The sequence below is a fragment of the Neomonachus schauinslandi genome, chromosome 9 (assembly GCF_002201575.2).
Source record: "Neomonachus schauinslandi chromosome 9, ASM220157v2, whole genome shotgun sequence".
NCBI classification, from domain to species: Eukaryota; Metazoa; Chordata; class Mammalia; order Carnivora; family Phocidae; genus Neomonachus; species Neomonachus schauinslandi.
In genome coordinates, this window is record NC_058411.1 from 106362654 (window position 1) to 106381163 (window position 18510).

General features: G+C 40.1%; 1 protein-coding gene across 1 annotated transcript; it reads left to right on the plus strand.

The window, feature by feature from the left end:
• The first annotated feature begins 93 nt into the window (after window positions 1-93).
• Window positions 94-16054, plus strand: FEM1B (fem-1 homolog B). Its single transcript, XM_021693899.1, has 2 exons — window positions 94-1025; window positions 9661-16054. Exons 1-2 carry the CDS (start codon window positions 778-780, stop codon window positions 11294-11296), a joined length of 1884 nt encoding a protein of 627 aa, XP_021549574.1. The 5' UTR covers window positions 94-777; the 3' UTR covers window positions 11297-16054.
• Window positions 16055-18510: the final 2456 nt, after the last annotated feature.

Below are 18510 nucleotides of genomic sequence, written 5' to 3' on the forward strand. Positions count from 1 at the left end.
GCCAACTTCGCACCGTAGAACCTTTCTTCACCAAGGCCTCGTTTGCCGGCCGGGCAGCTTTGGAGGAGACACCCGGCTTAACCGTTCCTCCCGCTCGCGCCCTCCCCCTCCCGGCCCAGTCTGCGGAGGCGCGCCTTCCTGCCCACCCCGAGTTCGGGGGCTGCTGCCGCGGGAGCGTTCTGCCTCGCGCCGGAGGCCCCCAGGCGTGGAGCTGCGAAGCCATCGGCAGCGTCTGGCGCTTCTGAGCTGTGGTGGGCGACGACCTGCGGGTTTCCTCCAGCCGGGGAGGACGCAGAGCGGAGGCGGAGGCCGAGGCAGTTTTTAGGCCTTAGGCCCGGCGGGCCGGGGCTGGGGAGACGCGCCCAGCATTCGCCATCCCGGGCGCGTGCGGTCCTCTTGGGACCTCGCCGGCGACCCGTAGCTCGGGCACGCGCCTGTCGCAGCCCGCAGGAAGGAGGGGTGCGGCCTGAGGCCCGGGGCGGCGGCCGCCATGGAGATCCCCTCGGCCCAGGGCCGGCGCCTGGGGCCTCGGGGGCGGCCCTGACCGCCCTCCTCCCTGCCGAGGCCGGGTCGCGGACGTGCCCCCTGCGGCCTTCGGCCACCTCTGCGTCTCCGCCCTCCCCGGGCCGCGCTGCTGCGTGGGCGCGGCGGCGGCGACGGCGCCCTGTTGAATGGGCTGTGAGGGCCCAGGTTTAAAGCGCTGGCGAACGCGGCCTCCGGGGGCGCAAGGCAGCAGCAGCGGTGGCGACCAAACGGGTGTTGGAGTTGGCGGCGGCCATGGAGGGCCTGGCTGGCTATGTGTACAAGGCGGCCAGCGAGGGCAAGGTGCTGACCCTGGCCGCCTTGCTTCTCAACCGGTCTGAAAGCGACATCCGCTATCTGCTGGGCTATGTCAGCCAGCAGGGAGGGCAGCGCTCCACGCCCCTCATCATCGCGGCCCGCAATGGGCACGCCAAGGTGGTGCGCTTGCTGTTAGAACATTACCGGGTGCAGACTCAGCAGACTGGCACCGTCCGCTTCGACGGGTAGGTACACCCCAGCCCCTCTCCCACGAGCGCGGACCCACCACCTCACAGGTCCTCCCCTCCTTCACTCTCTCTCCGTAGAGGTATCACTTCTTCCCTTTTGTGCATCCTCCTGCCGCATGAATGCCCACTTCGTCTTCCAGGGCTAATACTTCATCCGGTGGTTTGCTGCTCAACCTCATCGGCCCCTACCCCTTATTCCCTCTATGGGTAAATAGCCACACCCTCTGTCTTGTATCTAATGCGTATTCTTCTTCACTGGAGGGTCCGTGAGCAAGTAGGTATGGAGGAGGTGCACCTTCCCAGATTTTACCTTTATCGGTATTGGGGTTGTAAGCGAGATCAGAAATTAACGCCATCAGCAATTAACATTGAAAACCTCTGTTTGATGAGTTATTTGGTCACCCAGTATTTACTCCTTCGAGTGAGTGGTCCCTTCAGACGGGTTTGCGGGGGCCTGAATGTCAAAATAAGCCCCTAGAACTCCAGCCTCTTGAGGGATTGTCAGGCAGCCAGACATCCCTAGACATGATTCTGACTCTTCCACATAGCTTGGGGTAGATAGGTTGGCTGCAAAAATGGCCTGGACCTGGTATTGGAGATAATGCCATTGTTAATCCATGTTATCTTGTGATACTGTGGGGAAACTTGATAGTTTATGTTATTTCAGGTGGGGAGTTCAAAAATTCATATTGTCATAGTTAAAATTTGTTTTTTAGGTTTAATTATACATATTTTGGGGGTATGGTAATGTTTAACACAGAATTGTCAGGTTTGACATCTTCTTTGCTGTGCTGGATTATTATGAAGTGTTTTTCAGATTACAAACTTCATTGATTGCATTTGTTTTTGTTGACTTTTGTGCCAGTAGGTAAGCTGTTGTAGCATTTTCTTCTGTTTTTGGTAGATGTGGTCCAAGCATAAAGATATGTATCTTTAGTTTTGGGGATTGAAAACTGCTTGGTTAAAACCTCATTGAAAAAGCGCTTGGGCGCCTGGGTGGCTCAGTCGTTAAGCGTCTGCCTTCGGCTCAGGTCATGATCTCGGAGTCCTGGGATTGAGCCCCATGTCAGGCTCCCTGCTCAGCAGGGAGCCTGCTTCTCCCTCTCCCACTCCGCCTGCTTGTGTTCCCTGTCTCCTGTCTCTCTCTCTCTCTCTGTGTCAAATAAATAAATAAAATCTTTAAAAAAAAAAAAAAAAAGAAAAGAAAAAGCGCTTCTTGAAGATGACTAGGGCATTGTTGAATTTGGTTCTTTTTTAGGTTCAAATAATAAAACGATGAGAGGAAGATATTTTTAGATGAGAAGAAAATATTTTAGAGCATTACATTTTAATCAAACGATAGACCATGTTGGTGGTTAATCTCTGGTACCACCTCCTTAGACATCAAGGAGATGGTCTTTTTCCTGTTGATTAAACATGGCAACCTGATTCATGTTGGCTTTCCCTTACTGGCTTCTGTGTCCTTTCTAGAACTCCCTGCATTCCCACAGCCTTTCCTATACCCAGACAAGGAGTGATACAGAATGACCCCTGAACTTCCAGCACCATTCCAGTTGTATAGGCACATGCATTCACTGAGATACAAATCTCAATAACAGCTTCTGGAAACATCGCAGCTAAGGAACTTGCTGAGGCCTTTTTGGATGAGGGGAGGATAGTGGTGAAAAAAAAAAAAAAAGTTTCCTAAAGCATTTGGAAAGGCTTTGCTTATTGCTGTCTTTTTTACCATCAAAGAGAAAGATCTTTTGAGATGGAATTAAAAGAACCTGAAATTACTAGAAAGGACTAGAAATATAGCATTGAGCCTGTATACTTGCCCAGTATTCTGGACTGGGCAGTGAAATTAAACGGTTCAGTAGGCAAACACTTACTGAACTCCTACTGTGTGCTGGGCTGTGTGGTAGGGATTGAGTATGCAGGGGTGAGTAACATACTGTTCCCACTGTGGAGGAAGACAGTTTAGCGGGGGAGACAGAGAAATAGATATATAAGATGAGTAACTGCAGATGCCATGCCATTTAGAGTTTTAGAAGTCTGTTGGATGAGTGAGGGAGTATGGGAAGAGGAATTGCTCAGCTTTGCCTGGGGGAATCAGGGAAGGCTCCCCTGGTGAGGTGATGCTTGAGTTTGGGTCTTAAAGGAAGTGAAGAAGGGGGTCAGGCAACAGCCTGGTGAACTTGCAGTGACAAGTGTTTCAGTGTGGTTGTAGGAAGGGATTTAAGCTGGGGAAATTAAGAAAGAGATTGTGGGAGACTGGAGAAAGGTGGAGGCCTTATTTTGATGATCGTTGTGTAAAATATCAATAGTCCCATTGGGGAGACTGCAATTGCAAACGGTTCAGTCATTCGAGATTTTGGCTGAGCATTCTTAAAACTATCCTTTTTGTTTCTGGATTATTACAGTTATGCATTTATTATCTGCTGTGTAAAGGTAATGGAGAATTTTATTTATTAAATGCCTGTGATGGGCCTAGCCCTATTAGACCTTCTGTGGAGATACAGAAAAAAATGTAAGGTTTTTGCTTTTTTTGAGGAGCTTGCCAATTAATTAACAAGGGAGAATTGAAGTTCATGGCCACCTTTCTGCTTAGTCAAACCACTGATATTTTGCAGTTTATTCCAGTCATTTTGGCATTTCAGAACTAGATAAAAAAGAGTGTTATTTGCAAATGTCATGATTTCACTTTGCACTCACTCCAGAGTTGTGAGAATATTGTGAAAATAATCTGAATGAGGTGTTAACAATATGAAGCTCACTCACCTCTTGGTGGCTGGCGTTTTGAGAGGTACTTAGCTAACTCCCCTGTTATTTTTTTATTTTCATTTTTTTTAAATCCCCCTTTAGATTCCCTCAGCACTTGAGAACCATGGCCAGGTGGGGAGTAACAGGTTCTCTGTGTGTGCTGAAGTAGATCAGTGTTTCCTAGTTTTTAGTCACCTGTGTACCATCGTCACAATTTTTTTTTTTTGAAGATTTTATTTATTTATTTGACAGAGACAGCGAGAGACGGAACACAAGCAGGGGGAGTGGGAGAGGGAGAAGCAGGCCCCCCGCCGAGCAGGGAGCCCGATGCGGGGCTCGATCCCAGGACCCTGGGATCATGACCTGAGCCGAAGGCAGACGCTTAACAACTGAGCCACCCAGGTGCCCCCATCTTCACAATTTTTTGTCAAATTATTGATTACTTTTCCTGTTTTTTGCCTAATATTAAAAAAAAAAGTTTCACTTCTTAGCTTCATCCTAAGCAACAGTTATCTGTATAATTATGGGTTTGATATAGTATGATTTGTGTGTATATGTGTGTGTGAGAGAGACATTAAAATAAATAGCTTATTAGAAATTTTGTAAAAGTCTATGTTCTGCCTAAAAGTTTCTATAATACCTTAAACTCAAGTGGATTCATAACACATTCTCAAGGAAGAAGGGACTACCTACCTAGATCAAGCCCCATGGTGATATTTGAGCCCTTGTTCATATTTTTAAGAGTAACATTTGAGATTATTTTACTTATGGCTTAATATGTGAAGACTAAACGTGACAGACAAGGGGGCAAGAAAAATTACTTGAGTAGAAATGAAAGAACCTTTAGTTGAAGAATGGGAAACTGTTGAGAATGTTACAGAAATGGAACAGAACAAAGGCGAGGTGTCCTGTGACCGTGGAATAGTGTGCTGGCCTGAGTTCCTAAGGCCTGACAGCTCTGTGCCGGAGTTTGTGGGAGAACCCCTTTCCTAAAAGAGGTTTGCTGACAGGAGTGGGAAGGAGAACAGGACCTCTGGGAGTTCTGAGGCTTTTTGTTGAGTTCTCTTTTTAAAGTTGACACTAGTACTAATACTTTTAAGGTTCAGGCAGAGAACAGGCATGAGGGGCATATCATCATTTGGCTTCATTTAAAAGTCATTGCCACGCAGTATGTATTTCAAGAAACTACATTTGATCTAATAAATGATTTTAAGGACTTTGGTTAAAATAAAGTGTTGCTCATTTACATTTACATTTAATGATTTTTATTTCCATTTCAAATACTTGACCAGACATTTTTATTTTAAATTGAACCAGGAAATAGTTTGAGCTTAGTTTTGTGATCAGAAATGTTATCTTTTATTGTGAAATGTTTCCATCATCTGATGTGTACATTTTGTTTAAAAAGGTGAATATCAGGTTATAGTTTATTTTTATTTTATTTATTTATTTAATTAATTTTTAATGTAATCTCTACCCCCAACGTGGGACTCGAACTTACAACCCTGAGATACAGAGTCATACACTCCACAGCTCAACCAAACAGGTGCCCCGGTTTCTTGATTCTTTTGTTGTTGTTGTTGTTTAAAGATTTTATTTATTTAAAGAGAGTGCGTAGGAGCTCGTTCTTGCTTGTTGGGGGGGGAGGGGCAATGGGACAGGGGGAGACAGAGACTCTCAAGGTGACTCTGCACTGAGCCTGAAGCCCCAGGCAGGGCTCAGTCTCACCACCCTGAGATCAAGCCCTGCATCGGGCTCTCTGCTCAGTGGAGAGCCTGCTTCTCCCTCTCCCTCTGCCCATCTCCCCTCCCCTGCTCGTTCTTTCTCGCTCTCTCGCTCTGTCTCAAATAAATAAATAAATAAAATCTTAAAAAAAAAAAAAAAAGTCATGCTTAACCAACTGATCCACCCAGGTGCCCCCCAGTTTCTTGATTTTTTAAAATGAAATACGTAATAGTTTGCATTGCAATTTTGGACTGAGTCTAGAAAGATCGTTGTTTTATAGTACTTCTCCCATAGGGACTAAGTACATATTGCATTAATTTTATCATATTTTTATATTCTGTTATAAATGTGTTTGGTATGTTGTTTTGAGGAAGTCTGTGCTCCTTATTTCAGCTGAAGTCTGTGGACAAAGGAATGTCGTAGATTTTAGGCTTATTCCCTTTAATCTGTTTAATGTTTTTGTTTAGATGTAGAAATTCAAAATTTGCTAAGGCTGATGTTTCTGAAGGACTAGTCATTTTCTAATACATTCTACAGTGAATATTTTTGTCCTAAACTATTTAAAAACTTTAATTGCCTCAATAAAAGTATATAATTGAAACTTTCTTGAGGCTCCTGTCATATCACTATATGGAAAAATGGAACTGATTAGGCTACACCACAAAAAGTATTAAACTGTACAAAGACCAAGTGAAATATATACTTGTAATTTAATTTTTACTCCTACATCATTAATTCTGGGAAATTTGAGGTGAGAAAAATACTTTAATCACTTATTGTCTCTTTTTTTCATCTTTAAAATGGGGGTCATATTCATCTTTTATGGTTATTGTGAGAGTTAAAAATGTATGTGAATGCCTATTTTAATGTAAAATTTTTGAGTTTTATATAGTTTGGGTTCATGTTCCTGGCATATAATAACTTCATATTTTTAAAGTGCAAGGAAACATTTAACTAGGAAAATGTAACTATATATTACTATGTATTTTTGATAGATTACTATTAATTAGTTTGAAAAAATGCTTTTCATTTATTTTTTTGAAAAAGTGCTTTTTAAATTGAAACTGGATGACATGTATTATGTTTCCTTAATATATAGGGTACTATGTACTAGAGTACTTTTGTATTTTAATCTCATGTAAACCTTTTAAATTATATATCTGTAAAATGAGCATAATAATAGTGTCAGCCTCATAGGGTTATTGGGAGGAGGTTATTATGAGGATTAAGTGAGATATATTGCATATCGAGCACTTACTACAATGAATGCTTGGCACATTGAAGATACTTACTAGCTATTTGTGTTCATTTAAACTGTCTTTCTTTAATTGTTTTTCATTTTTGTTTTTAATTATGACTATTTTTAGTTAAGGTATAACATCTAGTAAAGGTGCATAAATTTTAAGTGTACGATGTGATAAAATTTTAATATGTTTACATCCATGTAAACACCTTCTAGATCAATATACAGAATATTTTTATCAGAGTTTCCCTTGTGCCCCTTCTCAGTCAGTTCCTCTCCTTTCCTTTCCCAGAAGTAATGATTATTCTGACTTCTATCACCATAGATTAGTTTTGTCTATACTTGAACTTCCTATAAAGGGAATCATACAGTGTACAGCTCTTTTCTGTCTGGCTTTTTTTTGCTTAACACATTGTCTATGAGATTCATCTGTGCAGTTGCGTGTATCAGTAGTTTTTTTTTTTTTTATGCTTTGTAGTATTCCGTTGTATGAATATATGACAACTTATTTATCCTGTACACAGGTATTTTAGTTGTTTCCAGTGTTTAACTATTAACGGATAAAGCTGCTGTGGACATTTTTATGTATACGTCTTCACTGGTGGGTGTTTGTGTTCACTTCTTGTCAATATATGTCCAAGAGTGGAATAGCTGGGTCATGGGGTTGGTGTATGTTTAACTTTCATAGTTATTGCTAAACAGTTTTCCTGAAAGTGGTTGAAACAAATTACATTCCTACCAGCAACGAGAGTTTGAGTTACTTCACATCCTGGCCAACACTTAGTATTATCATGTCAGTCTTACTAATTTTAGCTATTCTGGTGGCTGTGTATTGGTAACTCATGATTTTAATTTGCCTTAAGTAGTTATCTTGAACATCTTTTCATATATTTATTGGTCACTTGAATATCTTTTGTGAAGTTTAGTTGTTTAGTCTTTTCACCCATTTTTTAGTGGGGTGGTTTGCCTTTTTCTTACTGATTTGTCAAATACATTTAATGTAAATGTCTTCTCCCAGTGAGTGGATTTCATATTCACTTTCTTCATAATATCTTTTGATGAATTGAAGTTCTTAATTTTAATGAAGTTCAAAAAATCAACTATTTCTATGATTAGTGCTTTTTTTGCATTCTGTTTAAGAAATAATCATTAACTCCAAGGTCATGAAGATTGTCTACTTTTTTTTTTTTAAAGTAACTCTTATGGTTTTGCTTTTCATATAGATCTATGCTACTTCCCTAATTTTTAAGCATGGTGTGCAGTTTGATGAATAATTTTCCTAAATATCCACCCATGAAGCCACTACCCATATCAAGATTTAGGACATTTCCAGTAGCTTTAAGCCTCTTCCCAGTTAGTCCTACACCCTTTCCTGTAGGTGACTCCATAGGTACTTGTTAGTGAGAAGGCTTTTGTGTTATTTTGTGTCATTGTTTGAAACTGAAGAAGTAACTGCTTGAATTATTATAAAGTGGGTCTTTTGTTTTCAGCAAAAAGAACAGACCGTGGTGTTTTGGGGCTGTTAATTGGGGTTAAACTATGATTATTTATATTCTGCCAGGGGATTATACTCTTTCACTTCATGGGAGATATAGTTTGACCTGTGTTATAACATTAGGTTGTATAGTGAGAAGCTCAGCAGTGAGATTTTGGTATGAATACTTAATTGCTCTAGTAAATATTGCTTTTGACTGACCTTTTTCCTTAATACTTGCAAGTATACTTATTTTAGTGGTTCACGCACAGTATATCTAAGTATCTGCAGCAAAAATCTACTTTTCATGGACATTTATGGTCTGTACAAAGGTCTGATGGTCAGTAACAGGATAAACAATTGAAAAATTGAGGTTGGGGAAAAATGGAAGGTAGAAAGGTGGGTAAGATTGGCCTCCTAGCAAGAGTCTAATTCCATTATAAGTAGCAAACCTAGTGCATATCAGACAGTAAGTGGTGACTGTGAGTGCAAATATGGCCTGAAGGTCAGGGAAGATGCCCACTTGGTTTTAGGAAAGTGCTAATTGTTTCCTCCTGTTAGTATTTTCCCGCAGTGGTTTAGCTGAAGAATGTACATAGACCCATAATACACACACATCCATACATATTTTTAAGAGCTTTAAATAGGAGTAGAATGGATGGAGAAAAATACATTAATTGAAAGCGTATAAAAGTTTCACAAAGTGAATATATTTGTTTAATAAAGTTCCTTTTGTGCTTCCTCCCACTATCTACTCCCCTTAAAAGTAAACAGTATCCCAACTTCAACACTACAGATAGGTATGTAAATGTAGTAATATAATATGTACTATGTTCGGTTGACTGCTTTTGCTCAGCATCATGTTTATGTGATCCCTCCCTACTGTATGCAGGAATTTTTTCATTCTCATGGCTGTAGTAGAGGTATGTTTGATTAGCTTAGATAATCTTAGGGGACAATTATCTGCATAAATACTCTTTTTCCTAAAGGAGTTTCTAAGACAGTGTTACTGTAGGGGCTGGGGTAGCTTCCTTACTGGCCTATTGAGAGTAACTGGTACCTGGGGGATACTGGGAAGGAAGAACGTGTTTTTCTTTAAGAGCCAGTGCATCAGCTTGGCGGTAAAGAAGTTATGAGCCTCCATGCATTTCCTCTGTGTTTTTTGAAATGTATTTACTTTTGCTAGTAGAAAGTTTATTTTTTTTTTTTTTTTTGGATTATATACTTTAGCAGTAACAGTAATAGCTAATGTGTCTTGAGCTTCTGCTGGGTATAAGTACAATGCGGAGTGCTTTACTTAAGTTACCTGATTTTATTTTCACCCAAACTAATGTTGTGTTCATGTTCCGCAGATTGAGGTTTTGGTCAGTGCAAACGAATCCATTCTTTACGCTTATGTTAGGGCATGTGGCCTCCGTTCTCTAACTGTTCGTCCTTCTCATGAATAGGTATGTCATTGACGGTGCCACCGCTCTTTGGTGTGCAGCAGGAGCCGGCCATTTTGAAGTCGTTAAGCTTCTAGTCAGCCATGGAGCCAACGTGAACCACACCACAGTAACCAACTCAACCCCCCTGCGGGCAGCGTGCTTTGACGGCAGACTGGACATTGTGAAATACTTGGTTGAAAATAATGCCAACATCAGCATTGCCAACAAATATGACAACACCTGCCTGATGATTGCCGCATATAAGGGCCACACCGACGTGGTCAGATACCTTTTAGAACAGCGTGCTGATCCCAATGCTAAAGCACACTGTGGAGCCACGGCACTGCACTTTGCAGCTGAAGCCGGGCACATCGATATCGTGAAAGAGCTGATAAAATGGCGTGCTGCTATAGTAGTGAACGGCCATGGGATGACGCCCTTAAAAGTAGCTGCCGAAAGCTGTAAAGCCGATGTCGTCGAACTGTTGCTCTCTCATGCTGATTGTGACCGAAGAAGTCGGATTGAAGCTTTGGAACTCTTGGGTGCCTCCTTTGCCAATGACCGTGAGAACTATGACATCATGAAGACGTACCACTATTTATATTTAGCCATGTTGGAGAGGTTTCAGGATGGTGATAACATTCTGGAGAAAGAGGTTCTCCCGCCAATCCATGCTTATGGGAATAGAACTGAGTGTAGAAATCCTCGGGAACTGGAATCCATTCGGCAAGACAGAGATGCTCTTCATATGGAAGGCCTTATAGTTCGGGAACGGATTTTAGGTGCTGACAATATTGATGTTTCCCATCCCATCATTTACAGGGGAGCTGTGTATGCAGATAACATGGAATTCGAACAGTGTATCAAGTTGTGGCTGCATGCCCTGCACCTGAGACAGAAAGGTAACAGGAATACCCACAAGGATCTTCTTCGATTTGCTCAAGTTTTCTCACAGATGATACATTTGAATGAAACTGTGAAGGCCCCAGACATAGAATGTGTTCTGAGATGCAGTGTTTTGGAAATAGAACAGAGTATGAACAGAGTAAAAAATATTCCAGATGCTGATGTCCACAACGCTATGGACAATTATGAATGTAATCTCTATACCTTTCTGTATTTAGTGTGCATCTCCACCAAAACCCAGTGCAGTGAAGAAGATCAGTGCAAAATTAACAAGCAGATCTACAACCTGATTCACCTTGATCCCAGAACTCGGGAAGGTTTCACCTTGCTGCATCTAGCTGTCAACTCGAATACCCCGGTTGATGATTTCCACACCAATGATGTCTGCAGCTTTCCAAATGCACTCGTCACAAAGCTGCTATTGGACTGTGGTGCTGAGGTGAATGCTGTAGACAATGAGGGGAACAGTGCCCTTCACATTATCGTTCAGTACAACAGGCCCATCAGTGATTTTTTAACCTTGCACTCTATCATCATTAGCCTGGTTGAAGCTGGCGCTCACACTGACATGACGAATAAACAGAATAAGACTCCACTAGACAAAAGTACCACTGGGGTATCTGAAATACTACTTAAAACTCAAATGAAGATGAGTCTCAAGTGCCTGGCTGCCCGAGCAGTTCGGGCTAATGACATTAACTACCAAGACCAGATCCCCAGAACTCTTGAAGAGTTTGTTGGATTTCATTAAGTGACTGGATATGTAAAATCGTTTAATGTGGTGCTAAAAAGTAAAGGACTTTAATCACAGACATTAGAATTATGTGTTCATAAATTCTACTTTTCTTTCCACTACCCTTCCTCCCTGCCCATCCTTCCTTAGTTCTGTATTTGGTCTTTTTGCCTCATAACGGTTATTGATTTCAAATACACTTTAAACAAAGCCACATTGTTTAGGTGTAACTATAATCTAAGGTATCTGGATATTGGTCACTTAACTTTTTTTTCTTCTTCGTTTGTGTCTTTTTCTTTCTTATTGAAGTATAATTGAGATACGTTATATCAGTTTCAGGTGTACAACATAATGATTCGACATTTGTATTTTTTTTTTTAAGGAATGAGTATAAAATATTTTGTTTATGTAACAAGGGACATTTATGATTTGAAGTTGATAATGTTTTAAAAAACTGCCTACAAAAAAGTATTTCTGTTAAGCCTGTGTCAGCGTGTTATCCTTGCAGCAGTTTTGAGGATCTCCTGAAGAAAAACAACTAAAAAGGACCATTAAAAGTAACGGGATGCCCAGGTGTTCTGCACGTGCCAAACCGCTGCAGGTAGTTTTCGCTCTTCCAACATTTATGTGGAGTGATACAACACATTATAACATCAGGAGGATTTCAAAAAAATATAGCTGCAGATTAGTCTGAAAATGTGCTAATTTAATAATAGTTACACATTTGTTAAGTTAAATCCATTGAAATTGTTGCATTATGCTGGGTGGTATATACAAAGTAGTAATAATCTTAAAGCAGTTTTTCAGAGAGTATTGTTGGACTACTTGCCTTCAGGCTTAAATTCTAAAATTCTTTGAAGTCTATTTTAATGTACTTTCTCTAAATTGCAGCAGTCTGCATTTGACTCAGCTCACAGACATGTAAAAATTATGAATGCTGTGTTTTCTTATGAAACAAATTGTTATAATAGAGTTATACGTTCTATTTTTGTCCCTTTCTCCCTTTCCTCCTGTGTGGTCTCTTTTAAAATTTGGAAACTGCTTTTCCAGAGGGCATTGTTTGTGTCCCCCTAATAAGGTGTTTTTGACGGATGTAAAAGGAACCCAGGATATTTGTAATTTTTTCGCTTTCTTTACCTTGTCCCTTATAACTAGTAGGAAAATCACTAGTATGGTTTAGGAAATTAAATGGTTTTGATGATAAAAATAATTTGCAATGCTCCTTTGAAGGGTGTTTCTGTGAGAGGTGCAAGTTTTTCAAACACGAAATGTCACGGATCCTGATAGGCTATGCAGAGGTCTCTGTGTTTTTTCTGTTCTGTTTTAATGGTAGCATTTTAACTGTCAGACTAAAAGAGTATTCTGTGATTATCTTTTAAGCATCACAGAAATTCAAGTAAAGGGTACACACCTAAGTAAAATTAGCTATATCTGTATTTTTCTCTCTAGTGCCAAATGAATGCCTTAGCTACTCATAGTGCATGGTACTGTAAGTGAAGACCTGCAGCTTTTTTTTCTTTAATGAAAAGCATTATGATTATGTAGTAACATCAGATATAAACTAAAAAAAAAAAAAAACAGAAACAACCCTCCCCCCCAAACTTGTATGGTTTCAGTGGTCATTTTATGTATGCGTATTGTTTTGTGAAGTATAAGAGAAGGGTTGCAGTTGGATCAGTAGTAATGACCAAGCCAAAATTAGCACCTAGGGCCTTAAATAAAATAGATACCCCACGAAATGAAATAATTTGAAGGGTGGGAGGGAATGGCAGGTGGGAAACTTAAAAACTTTTTCCCCCAAGAATGCAAGATACTTTTACAGCTACTGTAGTTACTCTTCATGTTCTTCTTGCTTCAGCTAGGAATGTTTTGATGGTAAATTCTGTCACGGTAATATGTTTCTGTTTTCCTAACCTGAGGTTTTTAGGATGGTTTAAAGGGAGGTGTTTGAATGAGGCCTAATTTGAAAATTACCGGCCTTGCTCCTCCTGGTATGAACCAAGGAAACACTGTACCTTGCTCTTGGCAGCTCTCATGGCCTGAAAGAGAAAATGCATGGCCTCCAGGTGAGTGAATCCCGCCTTTTCCACAGCTTAGATCAGACCCTGTGTTTTTCAGACTATGAGGCCCGCTTCTTTGATAGTCTGAGGAGTGGCTAGGATACTTGGTATTCAGTTGGTTCCATTATTAATGTATGATTTTTAAACACCAAGACTTAAAATATCAGATAATGTTGCATGTTTTAAAAACCATTTCATCCCTTTGGCTACCCAGGACCAACGCTATTTTAGATATTGCTTATTTATAAAAATGAGGATAATGATTATATGTACATATTCAGACATCAAAATTTAATGACAAGTGTTTTTGAGAAGGGATGAATGCTGGAGAAAGAACTGCTGATTGAAATGCTGACAGTTGGAGAAAGAATTTGAAGACGGTGGAATAAACTATGAACTCTGCTAATGGTAACAAATTTTTTTACTATAGTATAGTAGTACATTGTGCACTCTATTGCTAAGGATCTAATTTTGTCTTGTAAAATAAATCCAAATATGTATTGTGAAACATCTGTATAAAACCATTCTTGAAACAAGTGATTACATGCCTGTTTTTTATTTGTTTTGGTAGAATTATTTTAAATATGTTTAGCCAAATCCTTCCCAAGCTTAAGGTTTTTTTGTTTTGTTTTGTGTGTGCGTGCGTGTGTGTGTGTGTTTCAAGGAAAATAAATCGGTAAGAAAGATAATAGTTCTGTATCTCTGCTCATTGAGAACTCTAGGCTGTCTCCATTTCCAGCCACTTTCTGTTTATTGTTGGCAGAAATATGCTTCGGATTGTAAGTCTTCCTTGATAATACAAATTCAGTCAAAACTTCTTTGCCTTGCTCAGTCATTGTCCTACAAATTTGGCTGAACTAGAGGCCCAGGTGGATGAATACCTGGGCAAACCATGTGAAACTTAGGTGGGTTTTATACTTTTAATGGAGTTGGTGAAATTGAACTCTTGAACTTAGGTAGCTATTTTAACTCAAGGAAAAGGCAGCAAATCCATCCCCTCAATTGATAAAGAAGGGGGAAATTTTTGATGTAAGAACTCTGACACAACGTAGTTTTCTTCAGTCTACCCTGGATGGCTCTAGCAGGCCACGGTCCAACTACCTTAAGGTTCTTTGCTGTGGGAACTTTAAACAAACCAACCAAAAAGTAAGCTTTGGTCTTGCTCATTTCTGGGAAGGGTTTTGTTGCGTTATACTGATAGTTGATTAATAACTGATAATTATGAGAAACTTAGGTACGATAGCACTGTCTGAAGTAACATGATTTGGGGGCAGCAGCTCCCTATCAACTCTGCATTTGGCAAGTGTTTTTAAAAATTCAGATCCCAAGGGAACAACACCCTGTCACCAGTCTCCACTGCAGTCTGAGGCAGCTACTTTATGGATAAGACCATTTTGGATTATACACGCAGAAACATTTCTTTTTTGTAATGGGGCGGGGTGGGGAGTGAGTTGCTGGAGCTTGGGTTACAGTTTGCTGGGTTTAGAAGCAGCCAGTGATTGAACTAGTGAGTAGATGGATAAGAGTATAATAAAGGACTTGTTTTTATGGTAGCTTTTCTGTAAAAATCTTACATGTTCCTTTTTAGGCTAGCCAGGTATATCTACGTACAGGTGACTATTCTGTTTTCCTCACTGACTATGCTGTAACATTAAAATGGATTAAAGAAAACAAAACTCTGCCTTTTGCTCTATGAAAAGTTACTAGTCCATAAGATGTTAAGCTCTGTGCTTATTCCTACTCTGAAAATGCACGGCTCTGCTCTGGATACCCTCTCTGGAAGGTTTTAGAAAGCTCCTGGTTATGTATGGCACATCGCAGGGCTTTCTCATACATTTCTGGCAGATTTGCCTGAATCCTCAGATGGCCTGGGTTGTATGTACAGCATCCCCTCTCCGAAATATGGGATCTGACATAAATACACTGATAGTGATGATAGATGTATTAATTTTTAAAACTGTAAAGTAAATGTGGTCTCTAGTCCTAGGTTTGTGGTGTGTTCATTTGTGTTAATGTGCAGGGAAGGGACACTGACTTGATGGTTATGGGGAGCGTATCTTGATATGTGGGCAGGGGTGAGTATTGCTAAATTATTAACAGCTTTTCATTTAGGGGTGAGTCATATGATGAGTGGCCTAATCAGAAAAATGAAGGAGCGAAGATGCAAGCTTTGCCAAGTGATAAAGTAAACAAGGTTTTGTACCTTTTTTTTATCAGGTGTTGTAAAATTTGTGCATGGCTTTTTTTGTTGTGGCTTATTAGTAATTGGTAGAGGAGAAAAGATGAGGAAAACCCCTCAGCTTTGCTAACCAATCTTTTCAGAGGTACATAGTTGGGGAGTAAAATCTGACTGGCCCTAATGTGTTGAAAAGATCCTATCCTTTATAATATTCACCCCATCCTGTAATCCTTCGTGTAGAAAAACGACCTTGTTGTATTCTAGTAATTCGCTGTGATTTATAACAAACCAGTGATGTCATTCTGTTGTGCACTTCTGTCAAACCATTTACGTGAATTTAATAAACATAGTAAACTTCCTGACTGCACCAGAGGTCTGTTAGTGATTTATATATTGCATGACATTTTCTATTTGAGTTTGACATGTAGAATCATTTTTAATTTCGTGGCAATTGACAGTCCTAATAGTCCAGCTAATTTGAAACTAACAATATTGCTGTGTAAAAGGAAAAAAATGGTGTTTATGTTCAGTAAATATTTGAAAAAAAGAAAAAAACCTGCCTTGAAGTTTGTGTCTTTATTGTGCAGTGTGTGTTAGTGGAGATGATCTTTTGTCGAATTCATTTAAAAAAGAGTTGTCAAAGTTATATGTGCCTGGGGAAAGAATTCAGATAGTAAAGAAAAATTCAAATAGTAAAAACCAAAAAACCCCAATGCCCTTCCCATCTCTACCTGCCTCCCATTTGGACTCTTAAGAGGGCAGTCACTATTTACTAGTTTTTTTGAGTAGCTTCCCAGAATTTTTCTGTGCATATGTATGTTTTTTTCTCCTTTTCATTTATTGAAAATGCAAATGAACTTTCTCCTACTCTCCTCTGTATCTTGTGTTTTTCATTTAATATATCTTAGGTGGGGGCACTTGGGTGGCTCAGTCATTAAGCATCTGCCTTCGGCTCAGGTCATGATCCCAGGGTCCTGGGATCGAGCCCCGCATCGGGCTCCCTGCTCAGTGGGAAGCCTGCTTCTCCCTCTCCCACTCCCCCTGCTTGTGTCTCTCTCTGTCAAATAAATAAATAAATCTTTAATATATCTTAGGCTTTTTCATATGGGTATCTATAGTTTTTTTCTTCTTTAAACAACTTTATAGATTTAATTTTATGAGTGGGCTTAGCATTTATTTAACCAGACCTTGTTGTTGGACTTCTAGGTTTTCATTTTATTGATATTCTAAATAATGCTTCAGGGGCGCCTGGGTGGCTCAGTTGGTTAAGCAACTGCCTTCTGCTCAAGTTATGATTTCTGGAGTCGCAGGATCGAGTCCCATGTCAGGCTCCCTGCTTGGCGGGGAGTCTCCTCCCTCTGACCCTCTCGCCTCTCATGCTTTCTCTTTCTCTCTCATTCTCTCTCTCTCAAATAAATAAATAAAATCTTTAAAAAAAAATAAAGCTTCATTGAACATCCTTATGTTCTATATTCATAGAACAAATTCATTCCTAGCACTGGAATTTCTGGTTTGGTGGCTGAGTATTTCAAATTTTGGTAGAAGTCATTAAATTGCCTTCCATCTACCTATGCTATTATTGACATCAGATTTTACCTAATCGTTTAGTTTTTGCCAAGATGCTTAATGAAAAATAGTATTTCATTGTTTTGATTAGTGTTCCTTTATTATGAATGAGGTTGACACTTTTTTTTTTTGAAGATTTTATTTATTAGAGCGTGCGCACATGGGTGCATGAGCAGAGGGGAGGGGCAGAGGGGGGAGAGAGAGAAGCAGGCTCCCTCTTGGGAGCCTGATGTGGGACGCACCTGACTGGACCGGGACCGGGACCGGGACCCGGACCCTGGGATCAGGGCCTGAGCCCAAGGCAGATGACCAACCGACTGAGCCACCCAGGTGCCCAACACTTTCATATATTTACTGACACATCTGTATTTCTTCTGCTTGCTTTTGGGTTGTGGTCTTTTTCTTACTAGTTAGAAATTCTTTGGAAGTTTAAGGAAATTTTTCCTGTCATGTCACAGCTTATAGTTTTTTTGATTTTGAATATAGTAGTTTTATATCAGAAATTTACATTTTTATGTAGTCAAATTTATCATAATTTTTTAAAATGGAGTCTGAATTTTGTATCTTGCTTGTCTCCATTCCAAGATCATAAATCTTTTTTTTTTTTTTTTTTTTTTTTTTTTTGGGGGGAAGAAGGGGGGAAAGGGGGAGGGGGGGGGGGGGGGTCAGGGGGAGAGGCGGGCTCCCTGCCGAGCAGAGAGCCCGATCCCGGGACTCCAGGATCATGACCTGAGCCGAAGGCAGTCGCTTAACCGACTGAGCCACCCAGGCGCCCGATCATAAATCTTTTTTACCCATGTTTTTTTCCAATGCTTTTATGGCTTCTCCCTTCCACGTCTCTTCTCCCTTCTTCCCCCCCCCCCCCTTTTCTTTGGTTTAAATTTTTTATCTACCTGGAATTTATTTTATTTTTTATGTTTTTGGAATTTATTTTCATGTAAGGGATCCAGCTAGCCAAAGACTTCCTTAATTATTTTCCACTGAGTTCAATCATAAACCAAATTTCCATAATATAATTGGATCTTTTTCTGGGTTCTTTTTTCTATTCTGTTGATCTGGCCGAGTGAAGGAGCTCTGGGGATTATTGTCAAGGCTGTATCACTTACTTGCTCTGTGACCTTGGGCAAGTTACTTTTCTATCCAAGCTTTAGTTTCTGTAAATTGGGACAATAATATTTAACTTGGACTATGATGAGCAAATGAGAGAATCAAGATGCTTACTTAACAAAGTACCTGACACATAGCAGTGAAATGCTTGGTAAATGTTAAATATTAACACTAGTGGGGCTAATATGTCTTCATTTGCCTTCTTTTGCGGAGGGAATCTAATTCTTTTATTAGTGTATGTTTTTTTTTTTCCAGATGAATTTTGGTGTCCTGTTATGTTGAAAGATGATTTTATCATTGACTTTAATAGATTAATTTAG